The sequence below is a fragment of the Tachypleus tridentatus genome, chromosome 9, assembly GCF_004210375.1.
Source record: "Tachypleus tridentatus isolate NWPU-2018 chromosome 9, ASM421037v1, whole genome shotgun sequence".
Lineage (NCBI taxonomy): Eukaryota > Metazoa > Arthropoda > Merostomata > Xiphosura > Limulidae > Tachypleus > Tachypleus tridentatus.
Window position 1 is genome coordinate 103,557,324 of NC_134833.1, and position 21,405 is coordinate 103,578,728.

Below are 21,405 nucleotides of genomic sequence, written 5' to 3' on the forward strand. Positions count from 1 at the left end.
CGAGTAAACTTTCCTGTTGCTAACACATATTATTATTTTATGAAAGAACATATATTTTTGATGAGAAGACCCTCACGTGCTCGTATAATACAACGAACAACAAAACCATCAATCCTGGATGTTCATCCAAACTAAGCATTTAAATACAAAGTCAGCAAGTTAATCTACACATTTAATACTTTTAGAACAGACATTCTAAAAGTAACTAAAGACTTCAAAGCTAGAAGAGACATTATTAATATTGATTTTAAATCTACTGAATCTCATCTAAGATCCATGGTATTAAAAATATGTTTTAAATCCGAAAATGTTTCATATTGGTACTCATGGTGGTGTAATGGTCGTAAATGGTCTACGTTAAAATAAAACAACGTGTTAATAACCAAACTTGAATTATAATAATCTTCATTTCTGATATCTAAAGTTGAGATACTGAATACAGAAAATGCTATTATACACATAAATGATATCGTTTAGAGTAACTGGTATTGTTACTCCGTACATAAATACTTGCATTTACGAGTGACCGTATTCAGTTACTGTTTTCTGTAGGAAACATCATTTCAAAGTTCTTAACAGACATGCTTTCTAACATAAAAAAATATTGAAATGTTAAATAGAGAGATGCATCAATATTTGAAGAACCAATAGAATACGATGAAAACATTATTATAATAGGTGATCTTAAGAATAAATATTTTATTTTTAATTGCAGATACTCCAAGAAAACTATTTTTATTCTATATTGAATTTTTCATATTATTGTAGTTTTGAATGGCAACACAATAACACACATATAAATATACAGTAATATTTTAGAAATAACTTTTGCCATTGGAATATTTTTGTTTGAGAATATATTAGCTTTTTGTGGCTCAGCGGTAAGCCTGTGGACTCATACGTCTAAACGCAGGGTTTCAAAACCCCTGATGGCACAGAACAGAAAGTTCATTGTAACTTTATACATAACTACAGATAGAGATTTTTGATATACTTCATTTCAATTCAAAATAATCCCATTGACTGTGATAAAACAAACTCATAGAAAAGAACTTCTAAATTCAGTTTCAAAAAACCTTCTGAACGAACCGATTAAACATGATTTTATTTAAGCGCACGCAAATAAAACTATAAGAATGTATCATAAAATCCCAAAGGGGAGACCATAATATTAGCAACATAAAAGTATGTAAATAAAAAAGAAATAACTATTTAAAAAATGAAGAAATATAAAATAAGAAGTGTCTTGAATCAAGATGAAAGTATTAAAAATTAAGGATGAATAACAAATGTTATATTAATGATGATAACAAACATGATTACATTTATTCGTAGCTAATACATTTGCTTAAAACAAAGGTAACTTTAAAAATATATACGAATTTAATCAAATTAGCCATGTCATTAGGCAAATTTACGTTAACTTAGACTAATGTAGTTAAACAGCATAGCATACAATGAAGGTAATGTAAGTGTTCACTTCGAAACAGCAAATAAATATTTTGAGAAAAAATGAAATATACCGAATAGTTTTGATATTTATATTACGATTGAAGATGGAAGGCACTATAGAATATAAAAATATTTCATCACGCAGAGAATGAATGCAGAACACAGTATTTAAGAATTTAAACTCAAATATATATGTATTTCATAGTCTACCATTTCTGACGTCATTCTTAAAAATTGATAGATGTCTCAAATTTGAACGTCAGTAATAGCCTCAGTATAACCTAACCCCTCAGTGACGATTCCTTTACGTGATAAGGGGACCTCCCAGAGAAGATTTTGTTCTTTCAGTTTACCTCCTCTGGGATCTAAACACCCACCTACAAGTTTGTCGTGAAGGGGAGGAGAAGATCCTGGTGGTTGAGGGGTCCAACCCTAACATACTATTTTGGACTTGAATTCCTTAGACGGGCGGCCCTGGTGTGGTCCCCCTAGGGTCAATCAGCTGGTTCACTTGGGCTAGGGTCAACCAAGTACCAGTGTTAGATGTTCTCAACAGGTATTGTGGCCATTGTATCTGATGCTGGTGTTTGGATGTAGTGCTCACGAAACCTTGGCTTTGCTGTAGTGTTCTTGTTTGACATAGTAGTGCGTACCCTTGTAGGGCTCCATGACGGGTGGGGTCAGTGGCACCGAAACATTTTCTCTTTATTATGTATCCTCCAAACAAAAACTTAAATAAAAAAGTGAAGAAACGGTCCATATGTAAACGACCACGTCTTGAAAACTCTGAGCAGCAATCTTCAACATCTGTAACACCCGTACCTCATTTTCTTATATTACATTCTCTTTCAGACAAACAGTTAATGCAAATGCCTACTTTTTTTATTCAGAAGGGACAAGAGGGACTTGTTGGTTCTACAAAGTCAGTCAAAAAGCTTCGCTCTGGCGATATATTGGTGGGAACATCCACATCTAAACACAGTGAATTCCTCTAACATTCGAAGGCAATTGTAAATATACCCATTGAGGTTACTCCCCATACTACTTTGAATTCATCATAAGGAGTTATTTTTGAGAGGGATTTCATCCCCGAGTCAAAGATTCTCGCTGGTTTCTCCACCCAAGGAGTTTCTGCAATGAGGCGTATCTCTACTCGCAAACATGGAATTATGATGCCGACCAATGTCCTCATTTTAACATTTACATCACTGCGTCCACCTGCCACCATCAAGGCACATTATATTAATAGCAAGGTACAGCCATATATTCCAAACCCTTTCAGATGTTTCCAATGTCAGCGGTTCGGTCACTTGAGGACATAATGTCGTGGTTTCTTGACGTGTGCTCGTTCCAGTGGCAAGAACCACGATGCCTATGAGTGTGAAACAGACCCTCCTTGCGTTAATTGTAACGGCTCTCACCCATCCAACTTTCGTTCTTGCTCTAAGTGATTGAAAGAAAAAGAGGTGCGACGTTTGAAAACGATTCAAAACATTACTTACCTCGTTCCTTTCGAGCTGATCGTCCCTACGACTATAATCGTCCCTTTACACTGGTGGAACTCAAACTGGCCCTTCATCGGTCTAGCAGTACATCGGTTGGACCTGATGATGTACACTATGACATGCTGCGCCGTCAATCTCCTGCTTCTCTTGCTATTCTTCTGATTGTTTTAACCGGATCTGGTAGGCGAATGTTTTTTCTTATGCCTGGCGCCAGGCTATTGTCCTACCTCTCTCTAAGCCTGGGAAGAATCTCAAGATTCCTTCAAACTACCGTCAAATTGTTTCGACGAGCTGCCTCTGTAAGACGTCAGAGAGGATGGTTAATGCTCGTCTTGTTTGGTTCCTCGAATCAACAACCTCCTGTTGCTCATCCACCATGGACCACTTGATTCGACTTGAAACATCAATCAGAAGTCCTTCTCGCACGACAACATCTTATATCAATATTCCTTGACCTTGAAAAGGCTTATGGTACTACACGGAAGTATGGCATTTTGCAAAACCTTCACTTATATGGGTTACGTGGTCATTTGCCCATTTTTATTTATTTTAAAAATTTTTAATGAAAAGGGGATTCCAAGTTCGTGTGGGTTCAACACTTATCCGTTCTTTTCAACAGGAACTTGGAGTCCCTCAGGGCTGTGTTTTGAATGTCACACTTTTCAGTATCAAAATCAATGTCATCACTGAACAACTCCCTCTTACTGTTGCAAACGGACTCTATGTCGATGGCTTTCACATTTCAGGCCAGTCGTCGAACAAAGTATATTGAGCAGCAGCTACAGACTGCTGTCAGTCGTTTACTGAAGTGGACCACAGCAAACAGCTTTAACTTCTCGCTCTCTATAACTGTTTGCATGCACTTTTGCCGTCAACGGAGTATTCACTCTGATCCTGAACCCCGTGTCAGTGAAGTTATGCTTCCCGTGATCCCTGAAACAAAGTTCTTGTGGCTTATATTTGGTCGTAAGCTGACTTTTATACCACACATCAAGCAGCTACGAGTCAAATGTACAAGAACACTGAACATCCTCCGCGTCCTATCTTCCACTACTTGTGGAGTGGTTCGATGTTCTATGCAAAAGATATATCGTGCTCTTATTCGATCAAAACTAGGCTATGGGTCACTGGTCTATGGCTCTGTCAGGACCAATTCATCATCAGGGGCTCTCCGCACTTCCCCAGTCAAGAGCTTATACACAGAGTATCATGAGTCTCCTCTACACCTCTGCTGTTTGCAACTGTCTTTATTCTATGCTTCGGAACTTTGGTCCTTACCACAGCATCACACCTGGAGCTGTGCTTTCCTTCTTCAGTGGGCCATACGTTTTCAGAACAGACGATCTGCCATTGTTCCTTTTGGCCTTTGTATCTAGGGACAGTTGGACGAAATGGGTCTGTCCTTGGATAGCATTGCTGTATCTACTTGCCAGTCCATCCTACCATGGCTTATTTCAATCACCAAATGTGACCTTTCTTTAAATTATCTGAGAAAAGCAGATACTCCTGATTGGAAGTACCCTATAAATGGAAATGGAAGGATGGTTCGAAATCAGGTGACTCTGTGGGCTCAGCCATGGTTTGTTGTTGTTCAGTGGTTGTGCACAGAATTCCCTCTATATTTTCTGTGTTCACTGCTGAACTGTATGCCATTTCTCTTGCCCTGGATCACATAAAGCTAAGCGCTACGCAAATTGCACTATTTATACTGACTTGCTTAGTTCTCTACTGGCCCTGGAACCACTTCACCTTGTTCTCGTAGAAATTCAAAACCGACTGGCCCATTTCTCTTTAACATCTTTTTCTATCCAGTTCTTCTGGATACCAGGCCACGTTGGTATTCATGGGAACGAGCTCGCCGACACCGCAGCTGAGTCTGTCTGCTCTGGAGCTATCACTGCTGTGTCTGTTCCATACATGGACTATTCAAGGCAGTCGACTTGGAGTGAGCAATGTGAAAACATACTTTTCCAAATAAAACCCTATATTGAATTTTGGCCATCTTGCTTCCGTAAGGATCGGAAAGTGGATGTTGTTCTAACAAGACAACGCATTAGTCACAGTTTTTTAGCTCATCGTTTTCTTTTATCTGGGACTAATGCACCAATGTGGTGTCTCAGGTCACAATAAGTAGAACATTTACGTAACTGTCTTGCCGTCGTTATGACTCTCAACGACGGCACCATTTAAACATGTTCTGTCCCAATGTTTATCTGTAACATTGGACAGTGTCATTTTTATATTTCATGACTTGTTACAGTATTATTCATCTATAGAAAAATAATCAAACTTTTGTTGAAATAAATGTGAAAACAAAATTAATCTTTTGCCATTTAACCAAGCTCCTAAATTATAAATGAAGATATATAAAATTTATTAGAAAATATTTTAATTCGTACAATTTTCATGCAAATTAAAAATTAAAAAAATATAGCGTGAAACGACAACACATATTCCAAAGAAGGTTCAATTTCATATAGATATTAGTTTTATTAAATGTGCTAAAATATTAGAGCTAAAAAATATTAATCAAAACTATACATATTGAAACTTGGGTAATTTACTACTACATATCTAATTGCTAAATAAAAGCTTTTCAAAAATTTGTCCCATTGAATTTTATTCGTAAATTAAGTACTGAGCAAAACATTTATTTCAATATATGTTGGAAAACAAATTTATCTCAAAAACTTTAGAACAGTTGTAATTACTCCTGATTGTATTTTAGAATATTCCAGAAGATATACCACCAGGAGGAGTTCTGACATGGACAGATGGACTGCTTGGACTAACTGGTGTCCTGTTGTTTGTTAAAGGGCTTACTGGTTCTGTTAAGAATATATAAAAAACACGAATTGTAGCAATAATAAATCATTTTTGTAATTTTTCCTTCTTTAAGTAAAACAAGAAAAGTCTGGGTACACATGTGACAGCTACATACACTAAAATAGATTTGAGCACAAAGTGTTAAGAGATATTTTTATTTGGGTTTTAATAAAGAAAATAAAAATAAACAAAACAAGAAATAAATTCAGAAAATAAAATCATGTTTAAAACACAGTTTAAGAATTGCATAATCAGAATTAAGATCTACAATCTCTTCAGACACGAGAAACTTAAATCAAAATATTCTGTTCCCTACAGTGACTGAATGGTAAAACTGATGGCTTATAACACTTAAACATCGGATTTCGATAACCCGCAATGGGCAGGGCACGGATAACCCATTGTTTAGCATTGTGTTTGTTTATTCGTTTTAAGTTTGGCGCAAAACTACATGAAGTCTCTCTGCGCTAGCAGTCCCTACCTCAGCAGTGTAAGAGTAAAAGAAAATCAGCTAGTCATCACTACCCACCGCCAAATTTTGGGCTACTATTTTACCAACGAATAATGGGATTAACCGTCACTTTATGACGCCCCCTTCAATAACTAGATGAAAAATGTTAAAAAGAAAGAAAAAACAACTAAACTGAAACTTAATTATTATAATTCAAGCTAAAATTTAAGTTAATTAGAATAAAACTTCAGACAGAAAAAATACATGAGCACAGAATGTGACACAAACGTTTTGACACATTTCTAAATTGCTGAATCTGACAGAAGTAAATAACTATAAAACTACAAAACTGGTTTTGTACCGACTACTGACGAAATGACTTACTAAATGTTAAGACATTTTTAGTCTGTACACACGGAAAATATTAACTCTTCTGACAATATGTATATTTAAACAAACACGAAATCAGACAAAGTATTCAATGACTAAACCATATTCCCTGTGAAGCCATTTTTATGAACCTAGAACTAAAATTTTTAAAATCATACCTGTTCCATTTACATGTGCACTTATTTGGCTATTGAGTTTTATTGACGTATCATATACTTCTCCAGTGATTGGATTACGATGAACAGGGCCTACAATATATATAAACAAAACAAATTATCTGATTATTCAAAATAAACAAAAGCTTAATCTCATGCTAAACATACGAGTTTCATGTGACATTACGTTGATATTAAATCCTATTTGTTCCATCATTATTTATCAAGTTCATTACATGACCAATACGTATATAGAAGCATGCACTAACAACAAAATTACGTATCTCCTTCGATCACAGAGGCTATAAACGTTTATGTACACTACAAATATTTACATTGCATTCATATTCGTTACTTGGCTCATTCTGAATATCATGGCAGATATCACAATTATAAAAATGTTTTTATTCTTCAATAAGGTTATTTTGTTACCAATACCAATAGTATTGCCAAAGAGGTGTTTTTTTAATTTTCTTTGACAAAATTCTTGAATGACTGGAGTATTATTTTTACTTTCATTTACAAAAGTAATATGCAGAAGCTAAACTTACGAAAAGCACCCGAAGTTTTAAAACATTTTTTCGTATTAAAGAAAATATCTGAATACTATATAAATTTTGCTAAATACAACAAAAGTACAATTAATCTAAAATCTTGGCAAAGAGCTAGGAGAACAGTCAATAATTTTGGAATAAGTAAGATTTTGTGTATTTTGGGCAAATGAAATATTCGTAGATAAAGAGCTTAATTTTAATTTATAAAACTGCTCATCACAACTACTGATATTCTAGTATAAGATCATATTTTATGTAATATATATTTATTTAAGATGCCATTACACAGTTCAGAAGATTCACGCTGTGTAACTCACCATGTTTCTTAGCGCTGTAAGGCTTAGTGACTGGATCAGGTTCCATAAAGATATTTGATTTCATTCTGTCCAAAACTTTCCTAGGTGTTATGTCTGTTACATCACTTCCGAACAGCTTATTCTGTGTGTCATCAGAACGTCTACGTCGAGGGGTGTGACACTTATTGGAGGTACAATCAGATCCAAAAATGCTGGTCTGCATATAGTTCTTAGCAGCAGGGGATTTCAACCCATCTTGATCATTTGTTGAGTCAAATATGTTGCTACTTGGTCTTTCCAAAGGTCTGATGACCCTTAAAAACAGTAAGTTTTAATGGCATAATAATGAATTGATGGCATAAAAAGAAAAAGACAGTGTACGACTGGGTACATTACTTACAAAAATTAAGAAATTATTTTAATGCATGAAGATTATTACAGATATAATCTGATCATTTTGTATTTAGAATATGCACGTTTTACCTAGGAGAACAATTAAATCAATAACAACCTTTTCCAAGAAATTCAAGAAGATCGACCAATTTAATACCATCATTTAGAACTTTACTTTCTTCTATAATTTAACTGTTTACTGTTGTGACAAATGGCTAGATACGTAATAAGTCACATGTTATAACTGTTTTTTATTGTTAAGCGCTAAGCTACACAACGGACTATCCGCCAGTGAGTGTTGAGACAAGATTGTAGGCCACTTGTCCTCTCACAGCAAGGTATAAAACAGCAATAGTGTCCAAAAATCGCCATATGAAGTATTATTTCTATAGATAATATTCACCTCGTAACCAGATGATAACAGATACATATAAATATAAGAAGAATCAGGAGCCAGATCAAACAACACTTTTATATGACGGTGGCCATATTTGATTCAAATGTCAGGTATGCTAGCCAGTACCAACTAGACCAACCCTGGTCCCAACTGTAAAGATATAAAGCTATCTCTTCCAGATGTTTATTTACTAACCTATTCTGAACGATCAATCATTTGCACTTCAAATCACATGACGCGTAATCAGATGCCATGTTCTGCACTTTATGTTACTACATCTGTTATTTTTTTGAGAGTTTACGTGACACAGGTTTTTCTCATATCATGGATCCATAAAGAGCTTCCAAAAAGGTATTCTTTGAAACACTATACATTCTTGCGCAAATTAATTGAAACAAGACGGAAAATTATGATTTTTTTTTTCAATTTTTTGCGTTTTATTTCTGAGAATCCAAAAATTACTCACAAATTAATAGATGATATGACTGTCTTTATTTTTCAGAAGATCATTAATCTGCTTTAGCATCGAGTCCACGAGCTGACTGCAATCTTTACTAATTTTTGGATCGCGGTACCACACCTCAATTATGGCCTCAATTAGCTTATCTTTCGTAGTACAGTCTTTTCCCCAAAGTCTTTCTTCACAAATCGCCCAAAGATTTTCAATAGGATTTAAGTCCGGAGATTTTCCAGGCCAGCCCAGCACCTTTATTCACGTTGTAGTCATAAAATTCTCCACAAGTTTAGATATGTGGCACGGAGCCAGATCTTGCTGAAAAATGCCAGATCCATCTGGAAATCTCTTTTTTCAATTTTGGAACGACTCTTTTCTGCAAAACTTCGATGTACTGTGGTCCTCGCATCATACTTTCTGTGATATGTAAGACTCCGACGCCACAATAGTTGAAAAAGCCCCAAAACATTTTCTTCAAGGGATGTTTTACAAAGTGATTGATGTGAGAATCTTGAAGTTTCTCACCTGGAGATCTGCGAACATGCAGACTTTTTTGACCCTGTACGAAGAGATGAGTCTCGTCACTGAATAACACCTTCCTCCATTGTTCTTGCGTCCAGTTCTTGTATTTCAGACCCCAATGATACCGTTTTTTCTTCATTGAGTTGGTAAGAAGTTGTTTTTTGACTGGTCTCCTTGCCCTTCTAACGCAATTTTGAATGACGTAATATTCCCCAAAATTTTGTCATATATCCCAAAAATAGATCGACCGTACTGCAAAACACAGCTAATGACGACGTCTGTGTGAAACAATGACTATTAAAGGAAATCAGCGGGTCCAGCGAGCCTACACCGGCCGCCATGCTGAAAATATTGTAAAATGACCATTTGTTTCAATTAATATGCACAAGGGTGTAATTGAGGTGTACAATTTAAAATGAGTAATCTAGTTCATTCCATCGCTCGGGGAAATTATTCTTCTAATGAATTATACAAAATAATTAATAATGTTTTAACTTATCGCCAAACAGTTGAAGGGATTTTATACTTGTATTTAAATTGAAGAGCAACAACCTTTTGTGAAGTTAAACAAATCATTTTCATACCTTAAACCAAACAATAACTAAATTTGACTCGGCGTGGTTGTTAGGACTCGCTACTTGCGGGTCGTGGGATCGAAACCCATTCCCGAACATTCTCGTTTTTTCTGTTGTTATATTATAATAATCAGTCTTTCTATTCGTCAGTAAATAGTAGTTCGAAATTGGCGACAAGTGTAAAAAACTATCTTTCCCTCTTACTACTGCACCAAAATTAGAGACGGCTAACGCAAATAGGCCTCTAGTAGCCTTTTGCGAAACTCAACAAAAAAAAAAGGTTTGGGTTCGCGAGGACTTAGTTCTTGTTCACAAGCTTCTTTACACTAAAAAGACGGAATTGTTATAAAACACAATAATTAATAATCCAAAGCCTTTCCTTTATATTATTGTGTTTCGGGACTAGTTTTCAACATAAAGATTTTTAACTAGCAATCCATTAATTCACCTAAGCCATATACTTTCTGTTTGTTGTTTGCCTGTTTTGAATTTCGCGCACAGCTATATGAGGGCTATCTGCGCTAGCCGTCCCTAGTTTAGCAGTGTAAGACAAGCCAGTGAAGCTAGTCATCACCACCCACCACCAACTCTTGGGCTACTCTTTTACCAATGAATATGTAAGTCTCCGACGCCACAGTAATTGAAAAAGCCCCAAAATATTTTCTTCAAGGGATGTTTTACGAAGTGATTGATGTGAGATTCTCGAAGTTTCTCACCTGGAGATCTGCGAACATGCAGACCTCTTTGGCCCTGTACGAAGAAATGAGTCTCTTTACTGAATAACACCTTCTTCCATTGTTCTTGCGTCCAGTTCTTGTATTTCAAACATCATTGATACCGTTTTTTTCTTCATTGAGCCGTCCCTAGTTTAGCAGTGTAAGACAAGCCAGTGAAGCTAGTCATCACCACCCACCTCCAACTCTTGGGCTACTCTTTTACCAATGAATAGTGGGAGTGACCGTAACATTATAACGCCTCCACGACTGAAAGGGCGAGCACATTTGGTGTGACAGGGATTCGAACCCGCGACCCTCGGGTTACGAGTTGAGCTTAACCACCTGGCCATGGCGGCCCTCTGTTTGTTTTTAAGCACACAGCTATACAATGAACTATCAATGTTGTACTGACCATAACTATTGAAACCTGGACTATATAAATGTTAGTATATGTAAACCATACCAAGAGTAGCAACCTTAAACCTCAGTCAAAATGTTTGTGCAATCAGTCAGTTACATGAAATGTTGGAGGCAGCTCTTTCAAAAAGAAATGCGAGAAAGAAGTCACGACTAAGGAGCTGTGATGGAAGCCAGCAAACATTCTGGTTGGTTGTAAGAGGAAACATGTAACTGATTCTATATGTAAACTATTTACTAGAGGTTAGCATCACTCATAAGTTAACAAGTTCCTGAATCTTCGTGTAAGTATTTTATTAATAGTTAAGGTAACTTGTAACAATTAACAAGGACTTGATTCTACGTGTAGTTTTTGTTTTTTTTTAGTAGTTTGCCTGATTGGTCGTAATAGTTAACAAGTAATTCATTCTGCGTAGAGATGTACTATTGATTAACGTAACTCGTAACAGTTAACAAGAATTTGATTCTACGTGTAGATGTTTTGCTAGTGGTCGAAGTAACTCGTGCCAGTATGTAAGAGCCTAATTCAACTTTTTTATGTTTTTTTTTCTATTCATATAACTTGTTTATTCAGTTATTTGTATTATCAACTCTTCATGTAAGGTAAGGAAAACCCTGTCTTAAAGCAAATGCTGCTAAAAAATAGCACTGAGCGTTGCGCATAGTGTACCCCCATTTTCATAAAGTTTTTGTGTCTTGGAAATACCGGGGTTTATCTTTGATCATAAACATGGCATATCAACTCGATGGTCTTCGGGGGACGATTACAAATCAGGAATCAGATCACATCGTTAAAGACTGTTCGTTTGTTCTGAATTTTGTGCAAAGCTACACGACAGATATCTGTGCTAACTATCCATAACTAAACAGTATAAGTACGTTTGTTTGTAGCTAAGCATAAAACTACAAAAAGGGCTCTCTGTGCGCTGCCAACCGTGGGTATCGAAACCCAGTTTCTAGTGTTGTAAGTTCTGAAACATACCGTTGTACCACTAAGGGGCTAGTATTGTAAGATTAGAGAGAAGACAGCTAGTCATCACCACTCACCGCCGACTATTTTACCAACGAAGAGTGAGAGTGACCGCGCATAATAACGCTTCCACAGGTGGAAAGGACGAGCATGTTTTGTAGGATGGGGATTCGAACTCGCGACCCTCAAATTGCGAGTCAAGCGCCCTAACAACCTGGCCAATCGTTAAGGAACAGCGTTGAAACTTATAACCACCAATATGCAAAATTACTTTTCATATTATGTTAAGGCAGATATTATTTTTAGAGTTGCCTACAGACGTTAAAGCTATATTTCCATCCCTTATTATTGTTTTAGTGATGCGGTTGGTCATTGTATGCCCTTAATGAGACGTACATTTTGTGATGCACGCACTAACAAAAACGACACCAACAAAAACTAATAAAACGTTTTTTTTAAGATTCTGATAAGCAGATATTCGCACAATAAGAGATGCATTTATGACTGCCATTACGTAGAAGACTTGGTTTGCATATTAAAAAATCACGCTAAACAATTTTACCTAAATAAAGGGGACTATTTTTGACCACAAAGTTTTATAGCACGATCAACAATACATTTAATTTCAATTTACAACTATTGTGAATGCAACAGGGTCTCTACACAAGATGTGAGAATGAAATGCGAATACTTTGAATGTGTTTCATAAGTGACCCTTTATTCGTTCATACTTTCCAGGTGTCGGTATAAATGAACGAAAAAATAAACGTATTAATAAATACAAAGGGAGGCAATCATGCATTTACTTCTTGGAAGTGACATAGTGAATTTTGCGCGACTGTATCTTTGTCACGTGATTTATACAATTAGTGAAACGTCAGTAAGAAAGATATGAATATACAACACTGAGATCTTGATGCGTGAAATGTATACAAGTAAACACACACACATACACACAGACCTCACGAATAAATCTAAACAATTATAGCGCAATAACCTGTTGTTGTTTTGTTTTACTGTAATTGGAATGAGAAATATTTTTACTCTTCTTTTGAAGGCTAACTTCTGTTCAGCTTTTAAAACATTGCGTGAAATTAGGTTACAAATAAAATATATTTACTAAAACGATACCTTTAAAAAAATAAACTTATAAAAAACGTATAAAGAAACTAATATTCTTTCTAAACTGTCAGTGTAATTGTTGTCAGATTAAATTTGTGTCAGAGTCACTGGCAGAGAACATGAGACTTCCTTAACCTCTTATCTTCCACTATTTCAAATAAACAGAAATTTCACATATAATTACTTTAACCTTTTCATTTCAAATCACTAGTGTTTTCTTTTCTTATAGCAAAGCTACATCAGGCTGTCTACTGTGCCTACCAAGGGGAATCGAACCCCTAATTTTAGCATTTTAAATCCGTAGACTTACCGCTGTCCCTAATTATTAGTCAAGGAAACGACTATATTTATAAACAAAATTTAAAAAGTATTTTAATTAGAATGCGATTCACTTTTCAAGTAAATTTCTAATATTATTAGATGTAACGTTTCTTGAACTCTCCTCAACATGTATTTATAAATTTTTCTGTTCTTGTGTAAGTATCAAAATATTGGTAGGTATTATTTACATAATAGACCTACACTGATTATATTGTGTAGGTTCTATGTTACTTTGCACACAAAGCCTAAGCTCTAGCGTTTAAGCTTTTACGATTAAATCGTGATAAAACGTTTTACATACATGCATGTAAATATATACTTTGTAGTGATGGTTTTGAAGGAGAAATTATAGGAGACGTTCTGATCACTAATGGTGTGCTATAAGACCACAGCTGAGTTTTAAAACTTTGCCAAAATGAAACTAAAAATAGATTTAAGCTTTTGAACAATCACATACAACTTATTTTCTGGTTAAAATATCTTTTTTAACCAAACAAATATATGCTCAATCCTGTATATAGGAATTATCGTAAATATAAAGTTTCCTGTTTCAACCTACGACACATACATGGATGTGTTTGTTTGAACTGTCCATCCATAGGGATTTCAAACGAGTTATTGCTTTTTTCTCTCACAATAACGTTTAGAAAAGAAAGTCTTTTTTGTTTTCTTCCTCTCTAGTAAAAAAAGGAAATAAAAAATAGGAAAAAAAGGAATAGTGTCATTAACATACCTGATGTCCAGACATAATTGAAAAAGTTAATATCAAATTGCTTGATGAAAATGTTGGATGAAATGGATGTCATTCGACTCTTAAGCTTATCATAATAAAGTACTTTTACACTTCAAGTCAAATATGAATAATGGTAAAAATCAGTATGTTTTTCAACATTATTTTGCTTAAATTACATCTAACATCATTAGCACTGGTGAAAATCGTAAAATCGCATTAAGGAATTGAAGAACCGGAACATGTACAATAAGTAAGTCTTCATCAAGACTTAAAAAAATAATCAAGTTTAGAAAAAAACAATGAATATTTAGTATATCCAGGGTTAAATATTCTTTCAGCAAAATCACAACTCTTCAAATGTGCTCGCCACTTTTTTGCGTATCTGGCCAATTGACGACAGCAATATAGTGACGAAACCAGGAAGCCAATATTGGATTTTCTTCACCTTTCTCTTTTAATTTCAAGCAGTTTCAATTGATTTTCATTCTTGGTTCTCTTTCCTTTACTTCCCAGTTTTTGCCCTTTTCCATGATCGAAAACTTTTCCAAATTTTCAAAATATTTTTATATCTTATAGACACTTATTCCGAAGAATATTCATCCTTGGTGAAATGTAATAGACTTAAAAATTCAGAAGGGACAAAATTTCGAGCGAAAAGTTCATCAATGGTACATGAGTTTTGTTCCTTAAACTTGACGCACTGATGGGGGTAAAACGATAATGGGAACAAATGCAAAATTATGGAATCTATTTTCATCAAGTCACATACACCGCCATAAACAAATATAATGAGAGGTTTTTCTTTTAAAATAATTGGTTTTGACGACATAATGTGACAAAACTACCTTCAACAAGTAGGATAGTGCTTGTTTTACTGGTTATAGCCGATTATTTATTAAATATAACTATTAGAGTCTCTTTATTGCAACAGTTCTTCTTTAATACAGTGTTAATTGGTCTCTTTCGAATAAAGGCCACATTTAATAACGGCTTAACTAATGTTGAGCCTAAAACAAGAGAACTTATATATTTCGGTATCTGTATTAAAGAAGTAATTCCTTTCCTCTCGGTGGACACAGCAGATAGTTTGCTGTGGCTTTGCTATAAGAAAAACACAAGCATTAAGTACTTAATACTGTCAATAAACTTGCAATATTAAGCTTTTAAGATGTTCTTGTACAAAGTACATGTACATCCTTTTTTTCACATCCGTTAAGCACGCGTCCATGGTCAATGAGATGGTAAGTTGAGCGAGCATTTTAAGGACAAATAAAGACCGAATATTATCATTATTATAGATGTAATATATGTGATAATATGGAATTCGTTGTATTTTCTAGAAAAATACGTATATGTGTACGCGTATGACATACATTTATAACTAAACATTAGGGAGGCCCAATGTTACATTACAACAAAAATCGATCTTTGTTAACGAAACATGGATGCTAGCGTTTTGGCTATATTAAAGCCAGCTCAGCAACGACGATAACTCTCAAAATCTACCTCTGTCTCTCTATGTATATATATATGTAGGTATATAATAACAATATTTTATGTTTTTAACATAAATTCCAGCTTATTCTTAACTTTGAAGTCTAAATAGAGTACATATCTTTATGTTCTTATACACAATTTTTGGTAAAATTAACAATAAAATCGCAGATGCCCGCAGTGAAAAACCACTGTGGTGAATAAAACTGATGCAGGAATGGTTACTTCAGTTAATGATATTTAACTTCAGTATTTAACAGCGTCTCTAACACTTAATAAGTGCCAGTTACTAGAGAGTTTCTTGCATTAGTTGGAGTTAACTAACAGAGATCTAGCATTTTAGTCGCAAGCTGACAATTAACATTGATTAGCACAGTCTCCGGTATTTCAGTTCTAGTAGGTAATTTTCGTTTCTGATAATTATAGTAATTGTGGTTAATATAATCTGATTAGTGGCTTAGTTAGAGTAGTTAACACAGATTGATATTCTGATCAAAGTAGTTAGTATTGTATAGCATTTTACTCTGTCATTGTCCGATATTTTAGTCAGAGTGATTTATATATAGACTGACATTTTAGTCACCATCGATTACACATTTTCTGATATGAGCCACAGTGGTTAACACAGTATAGTATTTTAGTTACAATGGTTAACATAGTTGATTATTTTAGTCACAGTGTTAAATACAGTTTATAACACGTTAATTACAGTGATTAGATAGTCTAATATTTCAGTCGAAATTATTAACTTCGTTTCTTACACGTTAATTAGAGTGATTAGATAGTCTAATATGTTAGTCAAAATGACTAACTTCGTTTCTAGCATGTTAATTATTGCGGCCAGAACAATGTACTATTTCAGTCACAATGGCTAACATAGTCTCTAGCACATTAACCACAGTGGTTAGAATGATCTACTATTTTAGTCACAACAGCCTACTAATTTAGTCACAGTGATTAACATAGTCTTTAACACGTTGATCACAGTGTTATCATAGTTTATTATTTTAGTCACAAGATTATTACTGGTTTGAGTAAAGGTACTTTAGTTACACTTGCCGATTTATAGATTCCGGCATTTTAGTCACCTTAGATACAGACTTTTAATTTCTAGGCTACATGCATCCAGGAGTTAAATAATTTACAAAAAAGTTATCCATAATTTGATATTTTAAAAGTTAAAACGTGCACGTACGCATCTTTCACATATGAGTAAATTTCTCAGTTGGACAGCTAGGACTTAATGGAATTAACCATAAGAGACCCACGAACCACAGAAGAATAAAGGATAGCGACAAAAATGACAAAGTTCCATTATAAAGTTTACTTTAAAAACTTTGTAATCAACTAAAAACTTCACAAACACAAAAATTACACCTAATGTCTATACAATAAAGTTAACTCTTTAACAGGAACTGTATAGCAACAAAATAAAAATTCGATTAACCAAGTTAAGTTTATGTGGAAACTGCGAAAACTCTCATATATACATGTCTATGAAATCACTCTCTGATCATCAGACAACAGCGATGAAAAGATAAAGTAAAATTTAAAATATCAACGAAATAAGCAAACAAATTACTAAGGAACAGTAAAGTATTTAACGTTACAGTTCTGTTTGTAGAAACGTGCCACAGCTTTACAGTAAGCTGAGATAATTAAGCTTAAAGTTACTTCACGTTTACTTGTATTGTGCTTGTTTGTTATACTAAAACAGAATATGTAAACAGTTAATAATGTTGATGTCGTTGAGGAACGACACAAGTTACTACACAAACATACACGTACGAGCTACTCAGGAAAGACATAAGTAAGCCACAACCGGAAATACTTCCCTGCCATACAATAAACTACTGCTGTTGACATGTAAAGGTTTTTAGTACCAGCCACACATTTGATGTGTATTCAGTGGTTAATTATGTATTTATTTAAAGAGCTGGCGATGCAAAAGACGTAGTTCAAATAATAAAAAAATGTTTAAAATGCCATAAGATTCACAGCGGTCTACAAACATGTAAAAACTGGAGAGTCGTTCTTACTTAGTAATTACTTACATTACCATGATAACTTTTCAATATTTGTATAAAAACTCTTTCACTGTCAAGAGACGTTCAGGAAACAACCCTGTTTGCCAGTCAGAACAGTTTATATGTTCACAACTGTGTGACTGAAGTAATCATTCGGTGTTAAGTGCAACTTCAACCAAGAAGATGACAGGAGTTAATTACAAAAATTCAGTTTCACGTGTTAATTAACAGTAAACAAATTATTACAAAATCCAGAGAAAGTAACCATATGCACAAGCGAATATTTCGATTTTTACATTAGCTTCCTACATAATATATTTCCTCCTTCATAAGAAAATAATTTCAATATAAAATAAAAAACAACAAAAATTTACACAAAACCATTTTACACTAAATATTATTTAGTTGGAAGTGAACTTAACCAATTAATATATTGAAATACCCCGCGTGTGTTTGGGCTTAAAGTAGTTTGTTAAAAATTCGTTGAATGCTTAAAACCCTCTAGTTATTTATTTGCTATGTTAAACACGAACTCAAATTCATAACTCTTATCCCTCTATGTTTCCTAAAAACGAACAAACAAGAAACATGTAAAGAATTTAATTTACACAAAAGGCTCGTAAATCAAGATCCCGCATAATTCGCCATATTTGGGATTATAACGTACTTAAAAAATACACAAAACCAGAATAATAGGGAAGAAAATCTTACCTTCTTTTACCCTGCCCAATTTTGTCAATTTCCACATGGTAAAAGTTACGAATGGGAGACATGGTTCACTGAGACAGATTACTGGGAAACCAATTCCGTGTACGAGGAACTACAGAAGAAAAAGTTAATATTTTAGGTTTACCACAAGTCTTCAACATATCTTACTGCAGAAAATCATTTCACTTTTTTAAAATGAAAAATGTTCATGCTTACATGTTCTCAGATTTGTGTTTAGTAAATAACAAAGAAACAGCAAACAGGAATGATAAATACTGATCATACCACATGTAAGCATATGTTTATAACAATCTTTTAGACAAAACAAAATACAATTACACGATGAATCAATAATGAGGTATAACCATAATAATGTTGTTAAATGATGTAGGAGGATTAACCTTTCCATAGTACTCTGATAGTTGTAAAGTATAGGGTAAAAAAAATATCTAATTTGACAGAAATAAATAATTATGAAAATAAGGAGGAAAGGGTATTTCTGTTTTTGGCTTTTCTTAAGTATGTTTATGTTCCAAAAAATATAATAAAGTATTAATTTGAAATGGATGAGCTATGAATAAAAATGTGCTTAATTAAAGGTTAGATTTAACTGTTTTAGTTGGTAAACATTTTGAAGAATTCAACAGTTAATACTGCTTAAAAAGTTAAAATTTTAACCATAACACAACTGGAAAGACATTTATACGATAACCAGTAACTGATTTAATTTAAATAGTCATTTTGCTGAATCGTACAAGAGGTCAAAATTAATCATCTATTGCCTGAATTAAAAATAAATAACCTATTTTAATCACGAATGTGAAAAAAAAGTGATAGAAACTGATAAAAAAAAGTTTAGACTAATTCAGAAAATACCTTGAAAATGTCAGCTTCAGTTTTACTTGGGTTGCTAAGCAATAGCACAAAGCGTCTTTATAGAACTTGATTTCACGAACGCTATATTTATAAACCTTGAGAAGACTTCTGTTCTATTCTATTCTGTTTCAGTGGTCTATTTTCTACTACCTACATTAATACTGGTTTTCGGACTCAAGTCTTTGGTGGGTGAAAGACAAGAAAAAACAGGCAAATTCGTTCGTATCGAGTTTTCACGACGCTTAGCAACTGTGTTCTCACACAAACGTACGGTCTTTTGGTAAGCTGAAACAGACTCGCGCTGCTCCTATTGGTTCAGCGTATTTCTCGTGCCACTAGATTACACTCCACGAATCCGTTTACAGTGCACGTTCTAGAAATAAAATCCCTTTGAAAATTTTGGATCAGTGAATCTGGAGAGTTCTTGGTAGCAAGATGTGGTAGAACTTGAAATTTTACAATCATGGTTGTATCTAAAAACTACTAGTATCGGGACGGCAGCAACTGAGGAAATATGTCAAAAGTAAAGCTGAGGTGTACAACGTGTGTTTTATAGAATTTTCTGCCATTATGTATCCAGTTTAACGTGGCGTATTATTAATATTAAAATGGTAACAAAACTTTTGATAAAATACAAACAAAAAATTTAATTATTTAAACTTATAAATGTCCATCCGGTATATTGTAAGGCACTATCCTTTCTGAGGTTTTACATAATTCCAGTAAGTTACAAGACGACTGCTCAGTCCAAGTTTTCACATGGTTTACCTGAAAGTTATGGAGTAGTTATTTCTGTTATACGGCCAGCCATTGAGAAAACCTATACTATTAGGGATGAAATACATTAATTTTGGGAGATATTAGTTTATTAAACTCTGAATACATTCAAACGCATTTACTGTCAGGAAGTTGTTGTTATGAGGTTGATGATGTATTACATTTCTTACTTAGAGAATGTAATACATAAATGGTTGTCCATGGTAGGCAGAGTAAAGATAGTCTATTGGTTGACAGATCCTTTAAAAATGTCCTTGCAGCTTTATTATTTAATATGAAATGTCTCATGCTGTTAATTTGATTGATAGGTTATTATCGATAAGTATTTATCGCCCCCCCCCACTGGCACAGCGTTATGTCTCCGAACTCACACCGCTAAAAAACCGGGTTTTGGTACTCGTGGTGGGCAAAGCACAGATAGCCGGTTGTGGTTAATCCTAAAGACAAACAAACAAAACTTATAACAATACGTTAACACTACACAAGTTCCTTTAGGTTACCCAGTCCTCAACATGAATTTTCAAGCCTTATTCCAATTACACTGTGACTATATAAAATATAAATTAACATACAGATAATGCCCAATGAAGACGCGGAAAATTGTTCAAATTACTTTGAGGAAGAGAGAATTAATTTATCAATGCAATAGACATTTGTCGATCTTTACCCCCAGAGAAAATACTGTTTGTCAATAGAGAACTTTTATAAATAAAGAAATGGTGTTCGTACGTAAAGAAAACTGCTTTGAATCAGTATGTTCACTTTAGCGCTATAAGTCTTCAGATTTACTGCGGAGACATTGGGGGCTGAAATTTTAGTAGAAAATGGTACGATGGCTAAATATTTATTTTTAGTATTAGGTTCCTAATTTTTCTGCTTTGGATCATTATGAGCCTAATTTATTTACACTACTTTTCCTTACGTACTTTCTACAATGCATCTAGTGTGTGAGAACGATGGTTTATCAATGCCTGTTTAAACAGTCCGATCGCACAGACGTCCCTAAATGTTACGTTACACTAATGCTTTCAAAAATCGTAAAGATCTTAAACTTTGAGGACAATTGAAATTTGACACTTGGAAGTAGACGTGAGTAACCAGACAACTAGTTGTAAGAGGTTGGAAATGACAGAAGGGAAAAATTATCTCGGTTTCCGCGTTTTAAACTTTGTAATTGTAAGATCTGTAAAGCTTACCCCTAAAATTAGGATAAAGTTAACACATTCCAGCAACAATTTAGATCAGATGCTAGACGAACTGCACTCTAAAGATTC

General features: G+C 34.3%; 1 protein-coding gene across 2 annotated transcripts; it reads right to left on the reverse strand.

The window, feature by feature from the left end:
• Positions 1 to 5,307: 5,307 nt before the first annotated feature.
• LOC143225939 (microtubule-associated protein Jupiter-like) lies at positions 5,308 to 19,652 on the reverse strand. Of its 2 annotated transcripts, XM_076456190.1 has the most exons (5): positions 19,355 to 19,646; positions 18,482 to 18,590; positions 7,651 to 7,943; positions 6,783 to 6,872; positions 5,308 to 5,785 (listed from the first exon to the last, which is right to left on the reverse strand). In XM_076456190.1, the coding sequence occupies exons 2-5, from the start codon at positions 18,541 to 18,543 to the stop codon at positions 5,682 to 5,684; spliced, it is 549 nt and encodes a 182-aa protein (XP_076312305.1). In that variant the 5' UTR covers positions 18,544 to 18,590; positions 19,355 to 19,646; the 3' UTR covers positions 5,308 to 5,681. The 2 variants fall into 2 exon arrangements, with proteins under 2 accessions (XP_076312305.1, XP_076312306.1); XM_076456191.1 differs by lacking the exon at positions 6,783 to 6,872 and having other exon boundaries at positions 19,355 to 19,652.
• Between the last annotated feature and the right edge of the window lie 1,753 nt (positions 19,653 to 21,405).